Genomic DNA, 26,930 nt, shown 5'->3' on the forward strand with positions numbered 1-26,930 from the left:
GATGTGATATTAATACGTGTCATGACAACATGTTCACTTTTTTCTATATGGCTCCAATTGCTTTGGTTTGTCACTGTCTACCTTGAAAGGGCGATGTCATCGATTCTCATAATCATCTTCACCGTCTCCGCCGCCAGCTCGATGGCACTGGTGCTCACCAGCAAAGGCTGCAGAATGTTCTCCTCAGTGATATCGTCTTTTACACCACCGCTACGGATGCTGACTCCGGCGTTCTGCTGGCCCTGGGCGTGGCGGTGTCGTAGGTCTGTGACAACCTTGATGGAGTTGAGACCAGCATTCTCAGCGAGAGTAGTGGGGATGACTTCCATGGCTTCGGCAAAAGCCTTCCAGCAGATGGACTCTGTGCCAGTCAGTTCCCGGGCGCGCTTTGCGAGGGTGTTAGCGACTTCGATTTCGGGGGCACCGCCACCGGCGATAAGGGCACGCTTCTTCACCAAGCAGCGGATGACGCAAAGGGCGTCGTGAAGCGAGCGTTCAGCTTCGTCAAGGATGAGGTTGTTGGCACCGCGGGCAACGATGGAGACAGTCTGGTTGGCCGTGGTGGCGGGAGCCTTGATGCCGGTAATCTTGACGTAGCGAGCGCCAGACGATTGGACTTCCTCTACGAGATCGGCGGTCCCAAGCTTGTCCTCCGTGAACGAATCGACGTTGGCGACGGGCTTGCAGCCCAAGCTCTTGCACAGGAACTCGACCTCGTCACGTTCAATATCCTTAATGGCGAGAATCTTAAGTCGGGAAAGGAAGTGGAGAGAAAGGTCGTTGACAGCATCACGGAGAATGGACTTTTGGATCAGAAGGACGTTGCACTTCGTCTTTTGGATCTTCTTGACCATGTTGAGCAAATATTGGCGCTCTTCCTTCAGAATTTTGTCCATCTGGCGGTAGTCGTTCACGACAATCTGGTTCTCCATCTGTAAACCGTCAGTATCAATTCAAACATTTTTTGAGGCCGAGACGTACATCAGGCTTGGGCGGGCTGAGCTGGAATTGGATTAAGCCTATCCGGGCCTTTTCAATTCTTGTGGGTCCACCACTGCTCTTGATAACACCCTGGTTGAGGACCAGACCGTCGACCATCTCACTGTCCTCGATCGTTCCGCCGACCTTCTTCACAATGCGGATATTCCTGAGATCCACGTTTTCCGCAGTTTTGGGATCGACCACCTTCAACACCGAGTCCACCGCCATCGGTCCGAGGAGACTGGAGTGCTGCGACACGATCTTGGAGGAAAGCGAGGTTGATGCGGCTTGAAGCAGGGTAGAGCGATCCATCAGGTTGATCGGCCGGGACATGTTATGCAGAATCTCGACGGCAGCGGCAGCGGCTCTCTGGAACGACTCGGAGATCACGGTAGGGTGAATACCCTTTCCAAGTAGGCGCTCGGCAGCACCCAGCAAGCTTCCGGCAATAACGACCACTGACGTCGTTCCATCTCCAGCTTCAACATCCTGAGCCGCACTGAGGTCGACAAGCATGCGAGCAGCGGGGTGCATAACGCTCATATCTCTCAGCATTGTGTTTCCATCGTTAGTCTGCGGGGGCGATTAGTGTCGCACTTCCGGGGGAGATGAAGGAGGCATTCGTACGATAATGGTGTTTCCTTTGGGAGTTTGGATCTGAAAATGTTTTAGCGCCTGCTCATTCATAGCAAACATAAGACCTACCATCTTGTCCATTCCCCTGGGTCCCAGCGACTGTAAAGCGAATTAGCCCCTCATCCTTACAGTTTGTCTGCACGCATACCGTTCTGATCGCGTCGGCGACAGCTGCATCTCATTAGCATCACCGTTCATTCAATGTTACAGTATAACGCACCTCTGGCAGCGAGAATGTTGGACGCCCGCACGGCCATGGGCTTCTCTTTGTCCTGCACGATATCAGATTTGGCCCACAGGAAATTCCCCTCCGCATCGACGAACCTTGAAGGCGGTGCTGCTAGGAGCAGCCTGGGGAGCAGCAGTAGCCATGGTGTATGAAGCTATGATGCAGACACCGTAGCGTATAATAACGGGGAAAAGAGAAGGGTTAATTAGGATAGGAGATCAAGTCTGGTCCAGAGCGGCTCTCGAAATTCTTCCAGGCTGCGGGTTTGCAGGTTGGGCGGTGTTGCTGTCCGGGGCTTGGCGGCCACTAGCGTCAACAGCTCAAGCTGGACCTGAAGTCAGAACAGCCAGCTCTCGACATCATCCTACCCCAACTTGCACCTTATTCATCTTATTCATTCATCCCTTTTTCCTTACGAAACCTCCACCTTCCAATACTTGCTCACGCTCTCATCTCCGATCGCTGATCTCGTCTAACCCGTCCTTTCGCCACAACCTTTCACCATGCCTTCCGCCACGGGAGAGAACTGGGAGAAGTACAAGAAGAACTTTGCCGATGACGAAGAGCCCGAGAAGAAGATCACTCCTCTTACAGATGAGTATGTCGCTCGATAGATCCCAAGTCCCGGCGTAGTGCTGTGTTTTGAGGTCGGTCGCTGACAGACGCAGGGACATTGCAGTACTTAAGACCTACGGCGCGGCTCCGTACGCAAACGCATTAAAAAAGCTAGAGAAGCAGATCAAAGAACGACAAGCGAGCGTGAATGAGAAGATTGGCGTCAAGGTTCGCTTTGACAGGACATTTCTGCGACGACAGGACGCTGACGTGTCTAGGAATCCGACACTGGTCTCGCACCACCACATTTATGGGACGTTGCCGCGGACAGGCAACGCATGGCAGAGGAGCAGCCGCTGCAGGTGGCCCGTTGCACGAAGATCATTCAAGACGAGAAGGATTCAGACAAGAGCAAATATGTGATCAATGTCAAGCAGATTGCCAAATTTGTGGTCAACCTGGGGGAGCGAGTGAGTCCTACCGATATTGAGGAGGGTATGCGAGTTGGGTATGTTCGTCCTCTACTATCTAGACTTATTCCACACTGACCTACATAGTGTCGACCGGAACAAGTACCAGATTATGCTGCCGTTGCCGCCCAAGATCGACCCAAGCGTTACGATGATGACGGTCGAAGATAAGCCTGATGTTACATACGGAGATGTTGGAGGCTGCAAGGAGCAGATCGAGAAGCTACGTGAAGTCGTTGAGATGCCATTATTGTCCCCCGAACGGTTCGTCAACCTGGGTATTGATCCGCCAAAGGGAGCTCTACTTTACGGACCCCCCGGTACTGGTAAAACTCTCTGCGCGCGAGCCGTCGCCAACCGAACCGACGCTACATTCATCCGTGTCATCGGCAGCGAGCTGGTGCAGAAGTACGTCGGTGAGGGTGCCCGAATGGTCCGTGAGCTTTTCGAAATGGCCCGAACCAAGAAAGCGTGCATCATCTTCTTCGACGAAATTGATGCTGTCGGTGGAGCCCGTTTCGACGACGGAGCAGGCGGTGACAATGAAGTTCAGCGTACCATGCTGGAACTCATCACACAGCTCGACGGTTTCGACGCCCGAGGTAACATTAAAGTCATGTTCGCTACCAACCGACCGTCAACCCTAGACCCGGCTCTGATGCGTCCCGGACGTATTGACCGCAAGATCGAGTTCTCCCTGCCAGATGTAGAGGGCCGTGCCAACATCCTCCGCATTCACGCCAAGAGCATGTCCGTGGAGCGCGATATTCGATGGGAGCTTATATCTCGACTATGCCCCAACGCGACAGGCGCAGAGCTCCGAAGCGTCGCGACAGAGGCTGGTATGTTCGCCATCCGTGCTCGACGGAAGGTCGCCACGGAGAAGGACTTTTTGGCCGCCGTGGATAAGGTGATCAAGGGCAACCTGAAGTTCAACTCGACGGCGACATACATGCAGTACAATTAGACGTGCTACTGTTATGGTTGCGTATTGGGTTTATGTAGCATGTGACTGGGTGTATGATCATTTAGCTAGGACAGTCCACGATGGATCAACATATTAATGCTCAACAGCATACTTCTATATTCCCTAGCCGTCTAGTAGCCGTCTCGTAGTTATCTCGGCTCTCAGCTTCCGGCTTAATGTCACATGACTGCCCGCGGCTCATCTCGGCATGACGAGACCCTGTTAAGGCGACGACCATCGCAGCCTCAAGAGGACTCACCTGTATAAGGCTTTCCAATTAGATATATACCGACCATTCAATCTCCCAATCTCTCCATAAAACCCCATATCTAGCCCCGGAATCAATCTTATAGAACTTAGCCGGCAGAAACAGTATGATCCACGTGCTTCCACGGCTCCATCCAATCAAGTCGTCCCGGCTGCCCGAGGTGATTACCACTGCGGACAAATTACACGCAATACTATTGGCTGTCGGCCCCCGGTCTTCCCCGTCGGCAAGTGAAATGGCATGATTATGTCAGCTAGCCTTCCGCTCTGCCCTTCGCGGATCGGTAGTAGCTTTGCCAGTTGCAACCCTGTTGAAGTTCACTCCAGTTTACTTCCTTCGGCTGTTGCTGCGCTGCTTGATTCTCACCCTCTGTCAAGCATCTTCTTTTCTTTGTGTTACAGCTAGGGAAGAATTTTTTTTGTGCGGTCCGTCATAATGAGCTCCCTGGGCTTGCGGAGCTTGGCTCCCGCCTCGAAGGTTGGTTTTCTTTTGACTTCACTTCAATTCGGGATCCGAGGTCATGAATGATGGCTAATAAGACTGTGAACGATAGATCTCCCGTGCTTTGAGAGATCAGAGACGTTTGTTCTCCTCATCCCGCCCTGCAGGTACGCATTGAGGATGTTTGAAAACGAGATAACATAATTGCGGTTGCTAACCCGCCCTGCGCAGCCCGCATCTTCGGCACGAACCCTTTGCGCGCTAAGCCTGCTGAAGGTTATATCTCAGAGAAATATCCGGTCATTGTAAGCAATTGGATTCATTGTGCATGATGTTCAGGCAATTCTGACTCCTGTCCAGGACCACGAGTACGATGCCGTCGTTGTCGGTGCTGGAGGCGCTGGTCTGCGTGCCGCGTTCGGTTTGGCGGAAGCTGGATTCAACACTGCCTGTGTCTCAAAGCTCTTCCCTACTCGATCTCACACCGTTGCTGCTCAGGGCGGTATCAACGCTGCTCTTGGAAAGTAGGTTTTGGTCTTGATTTGTCCTGGCATGCGCTTATATGTGAACAGCATGCACCCCGATGACTGGAGATGGCACATGTACGATACCGTAAAGGGTTCCGATTGGCTTGGTGACCAAGATGCTATTCACTACATGACGAGGGAGGCCCCCGCTAGTGTCCGTGAACTCGAGGGCTACGGATGCCCCTTCTCGCGTACCGAGGAAGGTCTCATCTACCAGCGTGCTTTCGGCGGTCAGTCCAAGGAGTTCGGTAAGGGCGGACAGGCCTACCGTTGCTGTGCCGTCGCCGACCGTACCGGCCACGCTCTTCTGCACACCCTCTACGGACAGTCTCTGCGCCACAACACCAACTATTTCATTGAGTACTTCGCCATGGATCTGCTGATGGAGAACGGCGAGTGCCGCGGTATCATCGCTTACAACCAGGAGGATGGAACTCTCCACCGTTTCAAGGCTCACCACACAGTTCTTGCTACCGGTGGATACGGCCGTGCCTACTTCAGTTGTACCTCTGCTCACACCTGTACCGGTGACGGTATGGCCATGGTTGCCCGTGCCGGTCTCCCTAACCAGGATCTGGAGTTCGTCCAGTTCCACCCCACTGGTATCTACGGTGCTGGATGCTTGATCACAGAGGGTGCCCGTGGTGAGGGTGGTTACCTGCTCAACTCCGAAGGTGAGCGTTTCATGGAGCGTTACGCCCCTACCGCCAAGGATCTGGCCTCCCGTGACGTCGTCTCCCGTTCCATGACCATGGAGATCCGTGAGGGCCGTGGTGTCGGTCCCGAAAAGGACCACATCTACCTTCAGCTCAGCCACCTTCCCGCCTCTCTCCTGCACGAGCGTCTCCCCGGTATCTCTGAGACCGCTTCCATCTTTGCTGGTGTCGATGTGACCAAGCAGCCCATCCCCGTCCTGCCAACAGTCCACTACAACATGGGTGGTATCCCCACCAAGTTTACCGGTGAGGTCCTGACACAGGATGAGAACGGCAACGACAAGGTCGTTCCCGGATTGTACGCTTGCGGTGAAGCCGCCTGTGTCTCCGTCCATGGTGCCAACCGTCTTGGTGCCAACTCCCTTCTGGATCTGGTCGTCTTCGGCCGTGCTGTTTCTCACCGTGTCAAGGAGATTGCCTCCCCCGGCAAGCCCCACGCCGAGCTGGCCTCCGACGCTGGTGCCGAATCCATCAAGGACCTTGACACTGTCCGTACTGCTGAGGGCCCTAAGTCCACCTTCGAGATCCGCAACGCCATGCAGAAGACCATGCAGACCGATGTCTCTGTCTTCCGTACCCAGGAGAGCTTGGATGAGGGTGTTGAGAAGATCACCAAGGTCGACCAGATGTTCGACCAGGTCGGTACCAAGGACCGCAGCATGATCTGGAACTCCGATCTTGTTGAGACTCTTGAACTTCGTAACCTTTTGACTTGCGCGTAAGTACCATAATTCACAGATACAACATGGAAACCAACTAATGACATCAGTACTCAAACTGCCGTTGCCGCCGCCAATCGCAAGGAGTCCCGTGGTGCCCACGCTCGTGAGGACTACCCCGACCGTGACGACGAGAACTGGATGAAGCACACTCTCACATGGCAGAAGAAGCCCCACGGCAAGGTCGAGATTGGCTACCGCAGCGTCGTGCACAACACCCTTGACGAGAACGAGTGCAAGCCCGTTCCTCCCTTCAAGCGTGTCTACTAAGCACATCCACCGTCGCTGTGAGTTGGGTTGGTTATCAGAGCCAGCACGGTATTGCTGCTTATAAAAGGATCTGGCGTCGCGTTGTCTCTTTAAAGGCCTGCAGTTGGAATAACCTTGCGACTCGAGGCGAAAGGGAAAGAGTCATGAAAATTCGACCATGTTGATTTCCTATGTCTTCATATTGTGTATATCCATTGTTGCTTTTCTTCAAGGCGATGAGTTGGGAGTCACTCACGTTCTATTGTTTTTTTATAGCCATCTGTTAGCTTATACAACCGGAGTTTTCTTTGCTTGAGTACTTGGCGCGTACACTGATTCGCTAGAACCTATTCAACGGCTGAGCTAGCATGCGTCCATTAATTAGAAAAAGCTAACCTTTTCCTAAGCCGCTCGCTGTGTGGCATCTGCATGAAACGTGTGGGCCACGCGATTCTTTGTCTGCATCGCAAACAAAGAAGTGCTGCTCTTGCACCCTAGATGGAGAGTATCAAAAGAAGAGCAAAGCCCTCGACAGTTGCCATTGCTATCCTCGGCCACCTCAGAAGAATAGTCGAGGCTGGCTGTCTCAAGTACATTCTAGACTCCTGATCGAGTCCTTTGCGGCGCATAACCAGTAACGCCACTGACAAAGGCGTCAGCCGCGATGAGACAAACCAGACCCGAGCCTCTTGCTTAAAATACCTTCATGAAAGGATGCCAACCAGGCTCGTGATTTACTTTCATAACCCAGCAGTGTCAGGTCAACCATGGGACTATGGAATGAAACAGAACAGCCAGACTTGCCAGCTATGCGATAGCGCACCTATATCCAGATCTCATATGTTTCAATTCCCTATATCTCTCGCTCTCACTCTAATGAGAATTGGCAGCATCTGTTTTCTGACTTCCTTTCCTCTCGCTTTCTTTTTCTTGCTCTGACTCCGTGCTCGAATTGAGCTGGCCTCATGCTGAACACTCGTTAATTTGTATTGAACGGCCCCTTCGTTAGGTTGTTTCCTTTTATCTAAAGGATTGTAATGGCTGATACAACTTGCTCGAAGCATACAGCTTGGTATTCCTGCGCCAGCGGGTTCTGGGGCTGCTGCTCGATTGATCCATGTGGTCTGGAAATATGTCCAGATGATAGTAATGGGCCGATGACAAAGTCTGCTTTGACAACTTGGTCGACTTGGACCGAACAATCGGCTTCAGCTTTGACTTTGACGACTTTGTCCAAGTCACTTTCATCGACGACGGCAGAGGCGGCATCAACGACGGAATTCGAGCCATTGACGAGTGACATTGCTATCAAGGCTGCCACTTCTAGTGTCACAGAGAGAGCCACGATTACGCATACCAGCACGCTGTCCGAGCTTGATGCGCAGCCGACTCCCGCCAGCAATCTCGTATCATCAAGTCACCGTCTCAGCAGCACAAGGATTGGAGCCATTGTAGGCGGCGTCATTAGCCTGGTCCTGATACTTTGCCTCATCGCATACTTCATACGCCGCACGAGAAAGAAGCGTGGGAGGAGAGTCATGAGACAGTTCACTCTTCTTCGCTGGCGACACCGTTGCCTGGAAGAGAAGCAGATAAGTCTCGAGCAAGAGACAGGGACAATCACACCCGGCACGATGGACTTCCATGCTCAGGCCAAGGGCCAGCCCCCTTTGGTGCGCATCCACGACATTGTAACCGGTAGTGGCAGTCGTACTGGTTTCATGAACAGACAGAAACAGCCACAGACTATACCTGGAGAACAGTCACCAGTAGTCTCATTACTCCAAAAGCGCGAGACAGACTCACCGGGCTCTATCCCATCAGCGTTGACTTCCTCCCCCTCACCATTGGCAGCCCTCCAACCCGCCATAAGCCCCAAGACGAGTTTGAACCTCCAATCCGCCTTTACCCCTACTCCTCCACTTCCAGCAGCCATCCACCAATCCCTCCACCCAAGCCAAGGCGAACATGGCTACCATCCAACAGCGTACTGGCCATCATCCTGTAATCCCGAAATGAACAGATGCAGCAACGCCAACATCATCGCAAACACCGCCGATGCACATACAGATGCACATGAACAACCATATTCTCGGCGTCCCTCCACGACCCCCGAGCTCTTCGACACAGGCTTCTACCTCGGCCGCGTCGAACTGCCGATAACCTGCTCCCGCGAGCTCATAAACATCCCCTTTGCGGAGCGCCAGCGCCAACGCCAAAAGAGCCAGCTCCACCGTGGCACCACGCATCCGCTCTCAATCACGACGCCCGACGGCGCGGTCCTATCGCCGAATTTCAACGGTCTCCCTGTCGACACTGGTTCGTTTAGCCATGCATTGAGCTCACCGTATAATCAAGAACCTGGCCTTGTAGAGCCGAGACCAGAGAAGAGGGCATCGAAGGAGCAGAAGGAAATGCAGAAGCAGAAACACAAGCATAAGCTGCTGCCGCTAAACCTGCTTCCTCCGCTTCCGCTCCCGCCATCGCCGTCGCGTTCGCCTCTGACCCCAAGTTCGCTGCCTTCGGGGCTGTTGTCATCACCGACACCGTCTTCATCGGCCTGAGCTGGCGAGGGAGTCGAGAGTGGTGAGGGAGGAGGTCACGGAGATATTCAGGAGGAAGTTAGTGCTGTTTGATCTCGAGCTTGGCGCTTTGTAGATTGGGTTGGATAAATGAATAAGTAATTGATCGATGGTTGGAAAAAGTGATGTTGAAGTGGGGAAGGTGAGAACTGTGCTGATCTGATTGACACTAATCAACAGCGCTATTGACGTTGGGTGAAGTGAGGTTGCTAAGAACCCTAATTTCCTCCTGCATGAGTTCTTGAGCGCTCAGATGCCTTTGTACTGCATGATTTTCATTGCACACTTGCTCATGGTCTAGAGCAAACGCTTCTTGTGCCAGGCTGGACCGAAGCTCGCTGATATAATTACCTATTCATAAATAGATGGGAAGGTGGATAGAAGATAGACGATTAGCAATCCAAACTCTCTATGCATTAAAACATCCATATATCTCATAAGATCTAACCCGAGCTTTTTGACCCCAATTCCAAGCTTCCCGCTTGCTTCATGTCACTGGAAGTACCTAGAATACACTCACAGAATGCTCTTGAGCACCGAAGTCTGCTCCAGCACAGCCCTCTTACTGCACCCGCCAATAGCATCCTTTAACTCAACCGCCCGCTCGTAGTTTAGACACTCCTGGATGTCATCACCAAACCTGTCATCCACGCTCTTGAGCTGCTCCAGGCTAAGCTGGTCCATGGGAACGCCGTGCCTCTCAGCGAGCTGGACGACGCGGCCGGAGATGTGGTGGCCCTCGCGGAAGGGCACGCCCTTGCGAACAAGGTAGTCGGCGAACTCGGTGGCGAGCATTTCGGGTGCCAAGGCGGCGGCCATCTTCTCTGGGATGGTGGTCAGCGTGGACAGCACGCCAGTCGCGATCTGGATGCTATCGCCGACGGTCTTGATGTGATCGAGGAGGGGCTCGACACTCTCTTGCAGATCTTTGTTGTACGTTGTAGGGAGACCCTTGATCGTGCACATCAGGCCGGCCATGTGGCCGAAGGCGCGGCCGGCTTTGCCGCGGAGGAGTTCGAGGCTGTCTATACCATAATTAGAGAATCATAACCCAGAACAAGGGGAAGACGCACCAGCGTTCTTCTTCTGAGGCATCAAAGACGACCCAGTCGAGTACGCATCCGACAAGCGGACGAACCCAAACTCCAGACTCGAGTAGATGATCAGATCCTCCGCCCAGCGCGAGATCTTAAGCATGAACGAGCTTCCCCACTGCATCGTCTCCATCGCAAAGTCTCGATCGCCAACGGCATTCATCGAGTTGTACAGGAGCCCCTCAAAGCCCAGCTCCTTGGCCATAGCCTCTCGGTCAATGTGGAAGGGGTTACCCGCGAGCGCACCGGTACCGAGCGGCGAGCGGTTCACCCGCTTTGTGACCTCTCGCAGCCGCTTTAGCTCGTCGGCAAACGCAGTCGCATGGGACAAGAGCCAGTGGCTCCAGCGAACTGGTTGGGCCTTCTGCAGGTGTGTGTATCCGGGCATGAGATAGTCAATCTCGCTCTCGGCACGGGCAATAGAGACCTTGATGAGGTCACTGAGGAAGGCATCGAGCTTGCGGAGCTCGTCGCGCAGCCACAGACGAAGATCGGTTGCAATCTGCTCGTTGCGGGAGCGGCCAGTGTGCAGCTTTCCGCCAATCTCCTTGCCGATGATCTCGGACAGACGGCGCTCGTTGGCAGTGTGGATGTCCTCGTCATTGGGCTTGACGACGAAGGTGTTGGTGCTCCATTCCTCGGCGATCTGCTTGAAGCCGCGCTCGATCTCAGAGAACTCGTGGGCGGAGAGGATGCCGGATTTTGTGTTGGCGCGGGCGAAGGCGATCGAGCCGGCGATGTCTTGCTTCCAGAGGATGCGGTCATAGGGGAGTGACTCGTTGTACTGGACCATGAGGGGGTCGAGGCCCTCTGTCGATGGGATGTTTGGTTAGCTTGGGCCTGATTGCTCGCGGGAGGGGTGGTGCGGTACACACGTGTGAATCGACCTCCCCACAGCATGTTCTCGGCAACTTTGGGGGCGCTCATTGTGATGCAATTGAGGGATGTCTGGAAGGAATTGAAACAAATCAGGGCTTGTTGGTTAGGAGGTCTTGCGAGCTGCGATAAATCGAAAATGAATCATTCGGTGCGGTGATGGCGCTAGCCGCTTTGGGATGACTCATTGGCCGTCGAACATCTACTGTTTGCTTTGCACGAACTCTATACAAATGTTCTTGGGCTACTCTTAGAGAAATGCAAATATAAGATAAGATAATTACTTGTAAGTACATCACCTTTAAAGCCGTATAATGCGAATGTATAGCTTCCATTGTGCCGCACACAAAACTATGGCGGAAGTATAAACTCCGTTATCGGCCTTGTCAACTGCCCTTAGCCCCAACACTCTGATAGTTCTCCCACTCTAGTTGAGAGGCAAGATGGAACCCATTATGATGTATACTCGAGCACGTCGCATCTGCCACTTTCTGATAACTAGCATCGATTACATGCTATGTGCTGAAAAATATACAAAACCCAGCAGCCTAGCAGTCTACAACCGGGAGATCAGAAACCTACAACTCCCGGTCAATACATCTAACGTGAGTTACAAGGACTCAGACTTTGGACTCCTCACCAACATCTTCCCGTCGTCATGCAACCCCACTGGCTATAGTCAGCTGCGCCGCCGGTCTAATTGAGCACCCTGCTCCGACTCTCAGCTGCGGAATAACCTAGAAGAATTATTCAGCCCGGGATCCAGGTGGCTAGCTGACACGCCCTGAGCTAAGTTGAAGGAGGCTGGCACTGCTGCTCAGATGACTGTAATGTGGATTCGGACGCGCGGTAGACGTCTTTGTTGATCCATCGATCCAGGGGCCGGGGCCAGATTTAGGCATGTCGATTGGCAGGCAGACCTTAGACTTGGGATGGGTGGCACATTCTGGCATGCTAACAGGAGCACATCAATAATGCATCGTCTCAGCTCTGTCGCGTGTCATCTTTTAGTCTCCAGAGGTCAAATCGACCCGAGTCCCTGGAACCGAAGCGGCGCCCGCCGGGCTGGCTGTCTTGGCTAGCTGTCTTGGATATTGGAGGTAGATGCCCAAGAGTATGGATAGACTGGTCTCCCCTGCGTACGGCAGATCCCGATGTTCCCCCGGAGCGACGCGGAATACGAAGGACGGGCGTTGCAAGGCCGCAACCCGTGGAGGACCCGAGTACCTGGTTCAGAGGCTAGCAGCCCCACTGAAGCGGCCTGTCAGACGGGATCTTCAACTTCACCGAGTGTTCTGTGTACAGAGCCATGCCAAAATGGGTAGAGCAGAGTAGACCGGAGGATTCTGTTCCTGGTCGGGTCCTGTTCCTTGTAGGGGCCTGAATCCTGGGACACCAAGTCGATTCTGGAGCGCGGGGGTCTGGATTCTATTCCAGGTTGGGCACGCACAAAGACACTAATATTGACATTAATATTGATATTAGTATTGACTGGGTCTTGACCGCCGTCGAGCCGTCACAAAAACACACGGCGCTTGGTTCAAATCATAGCCAAGATGAAACTTGACAGGATATTAATAGATCAACAGACCGTCCTCGAATACGAACATCGGAGACAAAGCGTACTCTGGAGTAGAATGTTCGAGATGAGATGATTCGATGACAGGACCAGGGTGTTCTCGCTAAGTGGAACGCGGCTCGCTCCTTCTCGTATTGTTGGAGATCGTCTAGGTTGACAAGTCAAAAACAAAATCTCCATGGCTAATGGGGTGACAGCTTGAGCTAGGTAATGAGCTAGGTAGGGTCCTGGGGCGGGAAAACCTCGCTTATTTTAGTTCCATTGCAATGGGATACACAGAGCGACGTGGCTGGCTGAATGCCGAGGTATATCCTACCTGCCCCTGACTAAATCCAGGTGAGAGCTTAGAACTTGGAAATGGAGCGGTTGAAGAGAAGGTAGCATGAGGGTGAAAAAAATAAAATCAAAAAGTAAAAATAAAATTGAAAGGTACCCAGATGGAAACTCAAGACACGAGGATCCCGGGCGATCTGCATCCTGCATCGTAGGGCTCGGACAGACCGATGTGAAGTGGCTGTGCTAAAGACTAACGTGAAACGAACTTTTTGCATATTCTCCATAATAGTTCGTCAACGAAATCTTCTCTTTTTGCATTGTTCGTTCTGATACTCGACGACTCTCTATTGGTTGCACAAATAGGTGGTCTGCGTCAGGGCGGGATATCATTTTGTACCCTGGTTCTCAAACACGGCTCAATGCCCCAACGCAAGGTATACCCATGTCTAGTGCTATACGAAATGTGAGCTTGAAATTAAAGGATAGATTCCTGTTCTACTTTCGCCAGAAATAGCTCTTCTAGGTGGAGACGGGGTCCTGGACACGAATGTAACCGACTCGACGGGAAGCGAGATGCAAAGACATAGGAAATCCAAACGAGCGACAATCAGAGGTCAAGTCGTAACTCATCATTCGTAGCTAAGGAAAAAAAAGCGCCTTTTGCCCACTTCTTACCACGGACTACGCGGCCCCACCATCCAATCCTCCATAGCCATCCATTCACTCCAATACTTCTCGGCCGTGCTGATCTCCTCCTCCGTAGCGTCGCGGATAGGCCGGAGGAACGGCGTATGCTCATCCGGAAGGACATCGTAGGCGGCTTTCGTAGCCGCGAACCCGGCGCTCTTCGCCGTGAAGAGGTAGTTCAGTCTCTCCTGTTTGGCTATGGTGCCGACACCGTTAACCCACTGGGCGCCGAAGAATATCTCGAGGATAGCGGGAGTGTCATTCCCCGTTGCGACGAGGCGCCGGATGTAATGGCGAACAGAGACTTGAGAAGAAGCCTGCGCGGTCTCTGAGGAATGGACGTCAAAGCGCGCGATCGGTTTTGATAGTCGCTGGCAAGGCAGACGGATGTTGATGTATGCTGCGAGCGATTGCACTGCGGCGGAGTGCTGTGCGTGGTTGACGAAATGCTGCACGCATGCCGTGTACGCAGAATGCCAGTCAGGTAGATGGGGCACCTGATAGATATTGAAGCCTAGACCCAACCCTGGATCTAATCCGTTTGGCGCAGAAACTGGCGCAGAAACTGGCCCGTTGGGCAATGGGCCGCCTGGCCCAGATTCATGGGTTTGGGCTGTGGAAGGTAGTTCCATTATAGACGGAGGGAGCGGCTCGAGTCTGGCGAAAGCGTGTTCAGCTTCCTCAATTGATTCTGTGGGGATATTTAGAGCAGAAGGGAAGAGTGGGCAAAAACCAGCTTACTTGCGGACTGGGAAGGCACGATGGCGACGAAAGAGGGATCGAGCATACTCAAGCACACTGAGGCCTGCTTTCCAGCGTCCGGTCCGCTCAGTGTCATTGCCGTAGGGCATAGAAGTGAGTCGGGAGGGTTGAAAAACCCCAGGTACCGGTGTAATGGAGTAGAACGATAAAAGAAATGTCAGAACTGGAATTAAGACTTGAACTTGTATCGGCACTAGGCAAAGCGAGGAAGAAGGTCCTCCTTATACCCGCGGACCCAAGCTCCGTCCATCTCTCTGCGCCCAACGACGACGGTCATTCCGAAGCCCTCGTGTGTCCGGCCAAGACTAAAAAAGAAAGAGCTTCCAAGATCGCGACGATCGATGGTGCATGAAGCCCTCGATGTAGACAACTATATGCCGGGCCCGCCGGGAAGAGTGGGCCACTAGACCTCGGACTGGAGAAGCGCGCCAACTCGACCTTGGAAACCTGAGGCTATTGACAGATGGTGTCAAGCCACGAGTGCTCCGCCACGGCTCCACGCACCGCCGCTTCTGTTTCTGTGGCTTGAGCACTCTGTGGCTGGAACCATTGGCCTTCAACAAAAATTTTTTCGTTCGTATACTTTCTTTTCCTTCCTTCACGAACCTCGGAGTTGGCGATCGTGCATGGTGGCTGTGCTTGTCTCCGCCTGAGAATTAAGGCAGTACCGATCAGGCCCGGCGGTTAACACCTGCCGCAATCGCTCCCATTTCCCGCTAAGGGCAGCAGCTTTCACGACTATTGTTCTTAGTCCCTGTCCATGCGTCTCGGCCGTCTAGCTTGAGGACATCCTTGTCATTGTTACTATATAATGTTTCAATCTGACGCCAATGCAATCCCAGGGATTTGGGAATCTCGATTTAGCGCATCCTTGGGCTGATGACCAGATGGTCGGGAGAGTCGAGGTTCGCAGCAGTCTAAGTGTGTCCCAATGGAGCCGTCTCCTGGGCTGATTCGACCAAGTCATGATGTACGGCTCCGCATCTTTACATTATTAATATTGATTATTCTATTTACTCTTCATGGGTAGTTTTGCCCTAAGCTAACCGTGCTTCTCCCACTCAGCCCGCTCGAGCCATCGACGTCTCGATGGGGAGATCCGTGCCAAAAAAAAAAACCACTAGTCGAGGGCGATTGTGACAGCTCTTTCGAGTTCGCGACCTGAGCACGGCCTCTATCGTGCCAGGGCAATAAGGATCCTCAGGAAATCATGACAGATCTCTCGCTGGGAATCCCCACCGCCCTGCTCCACGCTTGTTGGTGTTCTCTGTTGGTCATGCTGGGCGCCGATCCGTCCTGACTAGCATAGCGTACGTATCTTACTATCTTGAGACGGACTGGGATGGTCGCAGTGAAGATCAGGGAAATTTCAAAGGAGGGGAAGGAAGAGAGAAACCGGTTACGGTCCTGTTATCAGGGCAGTGTCACTCTGAGGAAACGTGGAAGCGAGGCTGGCCGTCCTGTGGTTGACGCAAGGGGTATTGCGTCGACGTCCCAGCAGGTGACATTTGCAAGTTGTAATCGGGCAGATCACTTATCTCGACGCCTCGGGCACCCCGGCGGGCAGGGAACCCCTGTTTCTGTCGTGTGTATCCTGTTGGTAGGAGCGTGGGGTAGCCGAGAATGACCTGAAAACGCTGGTGCAGAGTAGCGCATCCTCTGCAGTAGTGCAGTCAACAGTGCTACACCGTATCCAGCGTCGAGATGCGCCCGAGCCCCTCCGAACAGACAGCTCAACCGGGCAGATGGGCACTAGTTGGAGGTTAATCGGCTAGCGCAGGCACTTCAGGCTCCTCATTGGACCATGGGATCTCTGATGAGATCATTGACTGCTCATTCTGCGTAGAAATATTCAAATCATCTCGCTAGATAGATTGCGGTCGATGGTACTGTGCCCCAATCATCTGCCTCAGCTGGTCTTGGGTAAGACACCCTCCGCAGAAAAAAAGAAATGCAGCCTGCAGTCTAGTCTGGACTGAGGGTCTCTCCAGGCCATGCGCTGGACACCCTGGGTCTTCCCCACCACATGCTCGGTACCACTTGGACATCCATCATATAAGACATCAACTCTCTCACGATGGGGTGAATGAACTATTACTTCACTATCTATCGCCAGGACAAGGTAGAAGAATCTCAAAACGTGCTGAACTTGAACCTTGGACGAACCTTGAACCAACCTTGAGCTTGCCTTGCTTCCGCCATTCGACTTGTATCCTTCATCGACAATGAGCTACAAATCCAACTACGAGCCTTACGTGAGTTCCCGCTATCCACCCTCCCAATACTCAGAGTCGAGATTCAGCGCCTAACTGTAGCTCAAGACAAGCCAAAGCCTGTACTCCAGGCAATCCTCGTCCTCAGAACTCCTCTACCCACTCGGCGGTCTCTACCCACACGTCGTCGCTTTACAACTCCAAATGGAGGACGAGAATGAAGCCCGATGGTCCGCATCGAGGAATCTCTCCTACCACCAGGACATCCCCTACTGGACAGAGGTTGCCTCGCCAGAATCGCCTCACCCACTGTCGGAGAGTTTCTCCAAGCGCTCGTTGCGCAGATATAGCGGTATGTTCATCTACCGATTCAGTTCCAACAGAATGGGCCCGGCCGAGCCGGCCGGCCGGACCTGTCACGTCCAATGTGACCTGTTACTGGACCTGGGCTAATGCGAACATGTTCATTAGAATCCACAAAGGCACGATTTGTTTCTGGAATCCGGCGACTGCTCAGCCGCGATGAACTAAGGGCACGTCGGCGTTTCAAGTGAATTACCTTACCCTTGGCCTTAGGCCGAGCTGAATGATTCCGAACGAACTTTTCTTTTCTGCATCTTGACTTTTCCAAGCCACGCTTTTTTTGCTATACCCTAATGATCTTTGTTTCATTGCTTACCATTGTCTCACTTGGATTCTTACTAAGTCCCTTGCATTTCCGGGTTTCTTCCTGCACCTCCACGAATGATGTTCCCATTTCACCATGCATCGGCTCTATTTTCCTATGTCACCGGCACTTGCTGCATCTGCATCGCCGCTTATCGGCATTCCATTCCAACTGAGACATGTCAGTCTGACTCACTCTCTCATTTGATGTTTTCCCCTGTCATAACTGGCGTTCTGGATGTTTCATGCCTATGTACCTAGTTAGCGAGGAGTTTATGGCGTTGTTTCCAAGCATGCAAGGAGTAAGCGAGCGAGCCGCCGCATGGGACTGAATATCTAGGTCATTTGACACTTCTTTTGTTACAGACTGGTGCCTTGCATTGCATTACTTTGCATCCACACCCCACCATTTACAGAATAGGGTAATACAATCTCGCATTCTGTCACCACGTTCTCTGTTCGAGGGGTTGACTTTGCGAAGACAATCTCAAGCTGAAACAATGAAACACTAAATGCTGAATCGATGGGCTCAGGCTCTGACATGACAGAATGTTCCTCGACTGGACCGTAGCACATACTACGCATCCTGATGGTGTCGCACTCCGTAGAATAGCAGGGTCGTCTGATCAACACCTTTGCCGTTACCCAGAGTACTTGGTATGTATGCCGAGCAACCCAAGTATCATCCCTACGGCTCTCCTATCCAGCACTGGTAATTCTGTACAAGTTCAACAAAGAGACCCAACTGCTTTTCTCCTTTTATTCTTTATATATATATTATTTATTATCATTATTATTATTATTATTATTCCTCTCTCTCTTTCTCTTCTTTTCTTTTCTTTTTTTTTTTTTTATCTTTTCACTGACGTATCTGTAGCTCAACATAAACGAAGTGCCTCCGCCATCCATGACGCTGTCGCCAATATCACAATCCTCTATCTACTCACGAGCGCATTGCAGGCGACGGCCCGGCCGCAATCACCTATATGGCCAAGCTCCAAGTCTCACGCCATGTGCAACGGATCTTATCTCCCCCACCTCACTGACTCCCGGCCAATCCGTTTACACCGGCTCTCCTCTGAGTTTGGCAGCGTGATTTTAACCCAATAAGCAAGGGGCATGCGCGAGAGCCCGCCGTGACCCTACGCTTAACCCGACTCAAGATCGACGTATGGCGCCAAAATAGGTTCACAACTCGTGATCTTAGCATGACACAATCATCCCGTGCTTGCTGCAGCGCATGATGAGGTTCAGGTGTAGTTCACCGCTCCTTCGATGGTCTCGAGTCGTAGACATGTCGGATATGACACCTCCGGCAGCGACAGAGCAGTAGATAGAGTTTCTAGAGTCGGGCGTACGCAGCGTGATTGTTTCTCGCGTCCAAACTTTATGCAAAGAGGGCAGATTGGACAAGCCTTCGCCTGCAGATGATTCACCGGCCGGGACTCGGGGTTTACCTACGTATCAGCCATATCCACTACCACCCTCCAGTACCGTACCCTAATTGGCTTGGCCTGACCTGACCTGGCCTGGCCTGATATGCAGGTACATACGCCATACTTCTCGCTTCTCAGTTCTCGAAAATCTATTACAAGGGTAGGCACTAGCCGAGGGCGCTAGAGCCGAGCGCTTGCATATATATTACATATTGTACATACTACCTAGCCACCATCTGCAGTATTTGATTTCGCGCCCTATCTAGCCGACCCCGCACCTGAGCAACACAGTAGCGGTCGCTGGTTTAGTCTAGACTGGGCCGTTGATTATGCAGGTGCTGTCTTCGTTGCAACTTTTTGCAGATTGCTGACTGCAGATCGCTGACTGCACTCTACGTTAACCCTGTCAACTCTGGAAGTCTGAGTGCGGCCGTTGGTCCAAGAAAACCGTGGTGAGTGAGCCCCTGTAGGTGGCTGCAAGGCTGGATGTTACTGCTAAGACTGCCGGTAATCCTTTACTATTTCGGTAGAGTGCTGTGTAGGTATCCGACTAGGCGCGTGGTGTACGAGACGGTAAAATGGATGATGCACGCGCCGGGGCCGGCCGTGCTTTCTGTGCCCTGTAGATGCAGGCAGGTGCCATCCTTCTCTGGCTTACTTGGGCCTAGATAGGTAATCTACCTCTACCGTCCTGGAAACTGCGAAAGTCTTCTCCTATCCGATCCGGACGTAGCTGCTGTTAGGAGGGTGAGACGGGCGAGTCAGGTGATCCGCTCACCCTTCGCACTGCCATCCATTGTCCTAACTAGCACATCACATTGTTCGATATGACCTGCATATCTAACTGCACTGCCGCATCTCTTACCTGATAAGACCTCCTTTGAAGTCTCAAAGAGTAAGAAGTTGTGTATTATACACAACAAATCATAGTTAGAATAGAAGACTTTTAGTACATTTTGTTCGGTCGACACTAGTACCCACCGGGATAGTATAGACAGCTATACTCACTCTACGCTCACCTTGTCCCTGTTCGCGTCATTAGCATCTCTTTAGCTGCTTCGCTAAAAAGTCAAGACTAGGCTGCGGCATCTTGCGGATATTAGATAGCAAACGTATCCATATCATATCAATGCAGATATGATTTAGATATCTTATAATCATGGGGATATTCTAATATGTAAATTACTGTATTTATAGTACTTACCTGGAATAGATATGCAACTATAATCTCGAGACAATCCCTTCAGTAAGAGTACAAGTCTTCTACCGGTCGAACCCCAATGGTCGGCCTCGTTGTAACTAGAAAGCCTCGAAATATGGTGATGTCTTACAAATCAGTAAATGTTCGCTATATCCCCTTACCTAGTAGTTATTATTACCTTACTAATTTCCTATGGTAGCGAAACATACGGATGGTCAGAGGAAGTTGGTTTAGAATATAGATAATTAAGTGATCATTGACTGAGTGAGCCAGCTTGTGTACTTGGTCGAAGAACACAGATAAATAAACGCATGTGTATCATTCATATAGGTCTTTACCAGTGGGATATCGGTTATTCCAACGCCGAGCGCTTAGCTATAGTCGTAAGTGCAGATATGATCACCATCAACATTAGTCTATCAGCGTCATTTCTAGTTTGCCCCTACATCCTGGACCTTGACAAGTTCTCCTGAATGCTCTTATCCGGTTGCTAATCGCGGCTGGGTGGTTTTCAAGTGTTGCTGCTAGGGGAGCTTTACCCACATTTAGCAATGTACTGCGATATCGCATGTTGTACATTTCCAAATATCTGATATCGGATCTCTGCAGCTACAACATCCTGTCCTATCTATTATATGGTCGAGTTTGAAAGAACGCTGTTCACTTTACGACTTCGCTTCGTGGCAGTCGAACAGCCCCCGTCGTCTCAGTAACTCGGCACGCACTTTAACGTCGCCGCACAATTGTCATCATCTTCACAAGTTGCATACGCCTTACCATTATACAGCTAGCACCATGGATCGCCTTCATTCCATTCGTCGTTGGTTCGCTCGCCTGTCTCTGGATCGCAGCTGCTCCAGCAAGTGTGGCCCAAGTTACTCGCACCCGCAGCTGCACAGCCACCAGCCTTGGGGACAACGCAGCCCCAAGACTCCCAGCACTCAAAGTCTGTTGGACAGTCGCTTTGTTTGAAGTACGAGGCGTAATTATCGCCTCCAGTTTCCTGGATGTAGCCCCAGCGGTCGTTCTCGGCCCAGCCACCGCCGATGGGGGACCCAGAGGCCGGGTCACACTTTTTCCAGCAGCGGTTCTTACCGCTGTCGCCGACAATAGTGCAGCCGTCTGCTGCCGTTGCCTCGGGTGGTGAGGACGTTGTCGAAGTTAACGTTGTAGATGGCTCAGTTGTTGTCGTGGCAGTGACAGTTGGGATGGGCGTGGCGCGTCCATTGCTGTCTCCCTGGTCTTCGTCCGGGTTGAAGCTGTTGCAGACGTTCTTCCCAGTTGTTGTCGTTGCAGCTGTAATGTCGCAACCCACAGCCAGCATGCTGCTTGTCGTGGTACACGAGGTTGATGTCGGCGCCAGGCTCTCACAAGATACCCAGTAGTTTGTCTCTGTGGATGTCTCGCTACAACTGCTTTCCGGGCTGTTCTGGTCATTGTCATTTACGGGGTCACCGGGAGGTCTTGGTGGAGGGTTAGGATCGTTAGGATCCGCGAAGCCGCCGTCTCCAGCGCCTCCACCACCGGGGCAGATGAAGCAATCACAAAAGTCAAGTGGACCCGAACAAAGAACGCCGCAATCCTCGTTTTCTGCACATGCAGGCTTACCCAGGCCGTCCTTTAATGTGAAATTGGGAATTGGGGGGAAGTCGGCATCGTCATCGCCGTCTGAATTGTCGCCGTCGTCATTGTTGTTATCATCGTCTGAATCATCATCGTGATTGTTGTCGTCTTCGCCATTGTCGAGATAGTCGGCTGGATAATAGATGACAGTCCCCTGCGGCCAGGGCGGCAAGGTCACACTCCTGGTTACAGGAGGGAGCGAGACGCCGGTGACTCCCAGCGGGTTAGGATCGTTTGTGATGGTAACGGTCTGTGCTGGGAAGCGTGGCTTGGGCATTATAGTAATGATGCTGTTATCCTCAAGCGGAACAGTGATGTTGAGGTTTGCCATGGGGAGGGATGTCACAATAACTGGGTTCTGGTCAGATAATGAAAAGGGAAGCAGAAAAAGCACAGCGCGAAGTCCCAAAAAAAAGCAAGGTTCAGCTTACCTGCCGGGGCATTGATTGTTGTTCTTTGAAGGATATGGGTCACGGTTGTCGGCCAGGCCACATCTAATGTCGTGACATACGGAGGACGAGAAATGACGGAGGTTGAACGAGTGGGAAACCTGGAAGAACAAGCACGCAGGGGCGGGACATTGCACGGGTGCAGGGCCCTCGCCATCAGTCCAGATGCTGGGGAGACGTAGACGATTGACTGGTTCAATGAGCCGTCGTTGCTGTTGCCGTCATTACTCGACCATCCAAATGACTACAAGTCCACTGTCCAGTCTGTTGTTCCGCCCATATTCAAGCCTTCATAGTAATCTGTGCGGCTGATCCTCGTGTCCTCATCCATGAACGCCACCCATTCCGTCGAGCCATATACAAGGATGTTGCTGTCGCTGCTGTTGTCGTAGTAGGTCTCGACTCTGTCGTCCTCCTCCAGGATCCGGTAAATCTCTGCATCAGCAATATAACCGGCCGTATCGGTATATTGGTCCTTTGCAGCGCCAGAGTCGGGTCCCACGAACCTGCACATGGGCCCGGTGCATCCAGCTTCTGTCATCTTGAAGGAGCGTCCATAACTGGAAAGCCCAACAATAACCTTGGAAGAAGGAACACCTGCCTTGGGAATCATGGACAGGGCGCTTGTTGTCTCAGTGAGATTCACGTGGGAGCGGAGACAGTTACCCTTGGGGCACCCTGAGGTAGCATATTGGTTGCCATAGTCCCATTGGCCATGCAGGTCATAGGCTATGTAGACAATATAGTCAACTACATCAGATATCTCCGCTATGGGGAAACCTTTCAGATACCAAAACGAGGCTGGCGCTGCGATTGCTAATGTCTTGCTATCAGGAAGCTTCTCACGTACGAGCTTCAAGAACTGCAGGTATCGTTCTCCGTCGCCCTCGTCACCGCCAGTGATACCAGGAATATCTGGAGCTCCAGGGTACTCCCAGTCAAGTCCACACCCTCGAGGTCATTGTCGACAATGAAGTTCACAACATTCGTTGCTAATTTCTCTCGACTAGCGTCGGTCACGCCTTCGCGGAATATAGGGAACGAATCTGCCACCATCCGCCAAACGATAGAACTCGATGGACTCCACTCATCCTAAGAAGCTCGTCAATATTGGAACTGGACTGAAGAGACGTCAACTTGGTAGTCCTTCGTGATCTCCGCAAAGGCAAAGTGAAGATGGCTGTAGGCCGCTGAATCGAAATAGGTCACTTCTATATTCAGATATTCGCGCTCGGAATTCCAGGCTTCAAAATAGCCAATGGTAATAAACTTTCTGGAGGGGTGTCGTTGTTGACAATGTTAGTACCACAGTTTGATATGCAGCCGTTCGTGCCATTTGCCGCTGTGCCGGGGGCTCAAGTGGTTGAATTGGTGATTGTACAAAAGTCATCTGTGATACCGCACTGGCCCCAGATGTTGCAGCACGTCTTCAGCAGACATGGGTTTAGATCAGCAAGAGCTGTTCCATCGTTTGGCTGTTCTGTTCCGGGAACTTGGGGACCGCACACAGCAGTCTCGATGCTGGCGGGCATAGGGGGATCGCCTACGCTGAGACAAATACGCTGCTAGGCTTGCAATAAGTCACATCCTGTCCATCCCCATGTTTTCTTGTTGAAGTCCTCAAGGTCATCAATGGAAAGACCGTTGGCAGCTGCTATTGCTGAGCATAAATCACCAGCTTTAACAACAACCGAAGCACATGTTCCGTCGGGCTCCGGTTTGGGAGTGAGGTTAGGCAGATCACCAGGACTACAGCATACATACTGGCCGACGGCCAAGGTGGAAGTTGTACTCTTCGAATTTTGCACCGGTTATGCCGCATTCTTTGGCGAGAGATGCACATGAGTCCCCGGACGCGACCTGAATAGTCTCGCAAGTCGCTCGCCGGTGAAGCGAATGGACATGACCGGCACCATGATGCGAGTGCCGGCGGCTTAGGTGTTCTCTTGTTGAGCTCGTCTGATTGAAAGGCCTTTCCAGCCGCAAAGAAGCAGACACCGTCTTGCTGCCGTCGAAGTTGGACTGGCATTTAGCTTCATTCCAGTCACGCATTATACGCTGCACGGCGGCAAGATCACCACTCGTGTCGACCACAATGCCCAGCCCTTTAGTGGAGTTGGCGCCACAGTATTGAAGGAGTACTCGCCCGATAGCGGTTTGAGCCTCGAGGAATTATGTGAACTGCTTTAATGCTGTGGTGGCGGCATACAAGCCAACTAGTGAGTTACCCGAATAACTAAACGCCGTTGTTTTGTTGTTGTTCGAGGTCAGGAGAGCGGCTTGGACTTCCTCCACCGCAGCTCTGACACCTGCTGGAGTCGAAGTACTTGCAGTGTCCCACCAGCCGATCTCAACCTTCACCTCTTGAGCTGCAAACCTCTCAGAGGAAATAACAGTTTGTGCAGCCTTTGCAAGGCTGGTGCTGGAAGATGCGGAACAGGCTCGAATAATACTTGGAGGACTGTACAAAGAGAAGTCCAGACGGCTGGTCTGGTTACAAGCCGACAGACGACCTAGGCCATCATACGCAGCCCACTCCGCGGTCGTAGAGTTGTCGCAGCCCGTTGGACAGGGATGCCAGAGACGAGACCAGGCATCGTGAGCTGGGACTGCACTGGCTTGATTCAGAAAGAGCGTGATGAAGGAAAAAGCGAGCCAAAGGAGCTCGGATGGAAAGAGTGCTGGGGGCATATTGCCCGTGACCGCAGGAGAGGCAGGGAGAGGCAAAGAGGCAAAAAGGCTAGAAGGCTTGACTGATGGCAATCAGCCAACTTCTCAGCGGGGGAGGGCCATTTTATCGCTTGATTTTTGGATTTCAACTTCCTTCATTTCCCGGGGTGCAAAAGAATGGCCTCGTCGGCCAGCAACCTCGGGAGCCCCGGCACGCTGGCTTAGCGAATACTAGACTGATACCACCAGACTCTCGTAACTTTCTGTTTGACGCCAGACAACCCGCCACTTGGGGGGTATCCCATCCGCTCATAGAGGTATCTATACAGAGTGAGGCAATATTTGCAAGTGGGGTAGGATCAAGCCACTCAGGGCACGGATCACCGAGGCGGCGGGCCGCACCGGAACGGGAAGCACAGCCCTGTCCAACATCAGTGACAACCCCGCCTCCTTCCTAATAAGGTCAGGTCAGGGAGTAAGACCCTGGTCGGAGCGCAGGTACGCCTGCATTGTCACAGGGGCATTGTGGATGCTTATGCGGACCAAAGCTGCCTTTAATCTCCCACACTGTGCAAACAGATGTTCTTGTTGATGTTGGGGAAGGGCCAACAAACTAGCCCCAAATCTTGGCCGCGCTACGGCAGCCTTTACTATACCGAACACTCCCTGAGACTTTGTTAGCGATGCAACGCTGGTCCATCGGGAGAGCCATCACCATCATGGGCACGATAGCAACTGAGACAATTGACTGTGCCGCATTGCTGTGATCGCGTGCAACATGTTGGAGTAATCTCCGTTTGACTGCCTGGTAACAATACTGGATGGGCTAGGCTCCGAGTATGGATGATCAGAGAGCATGTGCCCTCCAGGTGGTGCGCTGCCCATGGTCAGCGCCGACATATATGAGGACCGCCAGACTTTACTTCTGGGTGACATAATCACCAATTCTCCCTGCGCTAAGATTGTCAGGGCTTTCAAATGGCTCCAGGAATGTGCCTCGTCCGTCGTGTTTATAGCATTCTCTTTACTTTTCTGCTTCTGTGCACTTGCCAATGCAGTCCTGCTGCTCTAGCACGAGATCTATTCCTGCATGATGAGCCTCCACTGTCGAAGAATGCAACTTCTCCGCTTCTCATCCGAGCGATTTTACACCCGGCAAATACGCTTCACTCTTTATCAAACGCGCCCCTCCCGTGAACGTGGCCGATGGCGCCGAAAAGGCCAAGACGGATTTAATATGCTACTTAGAGGCCGACACAGCGGAACGCGAAGGAAAGAGGTGGACCGAGGACCACTTGGAAAAATGGTATTCATCGATTGATTACTACGAGGGCGAGAAGGACCCAGAAGGGTTGACGTATACCGGCCAAGCACTTGCAAAGGAGATGAAGGCTCTCAAGCTTCCGATAAAGCAAGGAGTCCAAGGCCTGAACTCTGGGTGCAGGACCGGCCTTTTGAATGGGACGGTGAGATGGTCCAGTCCGTAGTTCTGTCGTGCCATCAGCAATGACATGGGACTTACGTGCGCTTTTGATATAGGAAAACTTGGGGCGATATAAGGGCAGTATGAGTGTCCAGAGAGGTTTCGTTACAGCCGAAGACAACGAGAGTCCAAAGCAACCTGGCTCTCAATATCCGCCGCTCTACCAACTATCGGACGTGTATTTCCTCGAGTGGATGAGGCAGGCCAACAACAGCCCAAGGAGCAAAAGACTAAAGTACTTCCTTCGGTTCCACATCGTGAACCTGAACACCGTGAACATTATCCGGGGGGCCACGGGTAACAACGTGAAGACATGGCCTGGGGACATGTTTGATATTAGGACTACCGACGAAGGCAAGGCACTTCTGAGGACTCCAAACGGGGTAGGCGTGGCCTATGCTTATCCAACATAAGCGAGATTTGGGGCACAAATTCGTGGACCGCGTACAGGTTTGGAAAACCATTGAGGGCCCTGATCTGGAATGGTGGCATATGCTATTCTATATCAGCGACTGGAAAGATGTCTAATGCAAGGTACGCAGCGTCATAGTCTGGTGTAAAAAGAAGAAGAATTA

At 52.2% G+C, this 26,930-nt stretch overlaps 9 protein-coding genes across 9 annotated transcripts; 5 read left to right on the top strand and 4 right to left on the bottom strand.

Annotated features, from left to right (window-relative positions):
* Window positions 1–23: 23 nt before the first annotated feature.
* Window positions 24–2,187, bottom strand: BDW70DRAFT_128126 (chaperonin-containing T-complex subunit CCT4). Its single transcript, XM_073735381.1, has 7 exons — window positions 1,942–2,187; window positions 1,838–1,889; window positions 1,766–1,788; window positions 1,687–1,716; window positions 1,609–1,638; window positions 982–1,554; window positions 24–932 (listed from the first exon to the last, which is right to left on the bottom strand). Exons 1-7 carry the CDS (start codon window positions 1,987–1,989, stop codon window positions 78–80), a joined length of 1,611 nt encoding a protein of 536 aa, XP_073600434.1. The 5' UTR covers window positions 1,990–2,187; the 3' UTR covers window positions 24–77.
* A 6-nt stretch (window positions 2,188–2,193) lies between these two features.
* rpt1 (proteasome regulatory particle base subunit RPT1) lies at window positions 2,194–3,949 on the top strand. The gene is made up of 4 exons (XM_073735382.1): window positions 2,194–2,444; window positions 2,515–2,629; window positions 2,680–2,909; window positions 2,959–3,949. Exons 1-4 carry the CDS (start codon window positions 2,350–2,352, stop codon window positions 3,836–3,838), a joined length of 1,320 nt encoding a protein of 439 aa, XP_073600435.1. The 5' UTR covers window positions 2,194–2,349; the 3' UTR covers window positions 3,839–3,949.
* A 469-nt stretch (window positions 3,950–4,418) lies between these two features.
* BDW70DRAFT_128128 (succinate dehydrogenase [ubiquinone] flavoprotein subunit) lies at window positions 4,419–7,085 on the top strand. Its single transcript, XM_073735383.1, has 6 exons — window positions 4,419–4,583; window positions 4,660–4,714; window positions 4,779–4,852; window positions 4,908–5,071; window positions 5,120–6,508; window positions 6,560–7,085. The coding sequence occupies exons 1-6, from the start codon at window positions 4,542–4,544 to the stop codon at window positions 6,777–6,779; spliced, it is 1,944 nt and encodes a 647-aa protein (XP_073600436.1). The 5' UTR covers window positions 4,419–4,541; the 3' UTR covers window positions 6,780–7,085.
* A 41-nt stretch (window positions 7,086–7,126) lies between these two features.
* BDW70DRAFT_168841 (uncharacterized protein) lies at window positions 7,127–9,348 on the top strand (the record flags this gene model as incomplete). Its single annotated transcript, XM_073742555.1, has 4 exons — window positions 7,127–7,130; window positions 8,019–8,293; window positions 8,351–9,077; window positions 9,200–9,348. The coding sequence occupies 4 exons, from the start codon at window positions 7,127–7,129 to the stop codon at window positions 9,346–9,348; spliced, it is 1,155 nt and encodes a 384-aa protein (XP_073600437.1).
* Window positions 9,349–9,733: 385 nt separating this feature from the next.
* BDW70DRAFT_128130 (argininosuccinate lyase ARG4) lies at window positions 9,734–11,398 on the bottom strand. The gene is made up of 3 exons (XM_073735384.1): window positions 11,310–11,398; window positions 10,414–11,244; window positions 9,734–10,365 (listed from the first exon to the last, which is right to left on the bottom strand). The coding sequence occupies exons 1-3, from the start codon at window positions 11,359–11,361 to the stop codon at window positions 9,857–9,859; spliced, it is 1,392 nt and encodes a 463-aa protein (XP_073600438.1). The 5' UTR covers window positions 11,362–11,398; the 3' UTR covers window positions 9,734–9,856.
* Window positions 11,399–13,634: 2,236 nt separating this feature from the next.
* BDW70DRAFT_128133 (uncharacterized protein) lies at window positions 13,635–15,015 on the bottom strand. Its single transcript, XM_073735385.1, has 2 exons — window positions 14,594–15,015; window positions 13,635–14,543 (listed from the first exon to the last, which is right to left on the bottom strand). Exons 1-2 carry the CDS (start codon window positions 14,688–14,690, stop codon window positions 13,837–13,839), a joined length of 804 nt encoding a protein of 267 aa, XP_073600439.1. The 5' UTR covers window positions 14,691–15,015; the 3' UTR covers window positions 13,635–13,836.
* Window positions 15,016–16,608: 1,593 nt separating this feature from the next.
* Window positions 16,609–17,381, top strand: BDW70DRAFT_147263 (uncharacterized protein; the record flags this gene model as incomplete). The annotated part of the gene is made up of 4 exons (XM_073738686.1): window positions 16,609–16,647; window positions 16,798–16,869; window positions 16,936–17,179; window positions 17,299–17,381. The coding sequence occupies 4 exons, from the start codon at window positions 16,609–16,611 to the stop codon at window positions 17,379–17,381; spliced, it is 438 nt and encodes a 145-aa protein (XP_073600440.1).
* A 3,536-nt stretch (window positions 17,382–20,917) lies between these two features.
* Window positions 20,918–24,893, bottom strand: BDW70DRAFT_168842 (uncharacterized protein; the record flags this gene model as incomplete). Its single annotated transcript, XM_073742556.1, has 10 exons — window positions 20,918–22,104; window positions 22,185–22,446; window positions 22,543–23,117; window positions 23,153–23,248; window positions 23,290–23,382; window positions 23,473–23,556; window positions 23,602–23,745; window positions 23,788–23,880; window positions 23,963–24,365; window positions 24,420–24,893. The coding sequence occupies 10 exons, from the start codon at window positions 24,891–24,893 to the stop codon at window positions 20,918–20,920; spliced, it is 3,411 nt and encodes a 1,136-aa protein (XP_073600441.1).
* Window positions 24,894–25,728: 835 nt separating this feature from the next.
* BDW70DRAFT_156113 (uncharacterized protein) lies at window positions 25,729–26,768 on the top strand (the record flags this gene model as incomplete). The annotated part of the gene is made up of 3 exons (XM_073740142.1): window positions 25,729–25,912; window positions 25,971–26,338; window positions 26,412–26,768. The coding sequence occupies 3 exons, from the start codon at window positions 25,729–25,731 to the stop codon at window positions 26,766–26,768; spliced, it is 909 nt and encodes a 302-aa protein (XP_073600442.1).
* Between the last annotated feature and the right edge of the window lie 162 nt (window positions 26,769–26,930).

The sequence above is a fragment of the Aspergillus foveolatus genome (genome assembly GCF_047715535.1).
Source record: "Aspergillus foveolatus strain CBS 279.81 unplaced genomic scaffold BDW70scaffold_3, whole genome shotgun sequence".
Taxonomy (NCBI): Eukaryota; Fungi; Ascomycota; class Eurotiomycetes; order Eurotiales; family Aspergillaceae; genus Aspergillus; species Aspergillus foveolatus.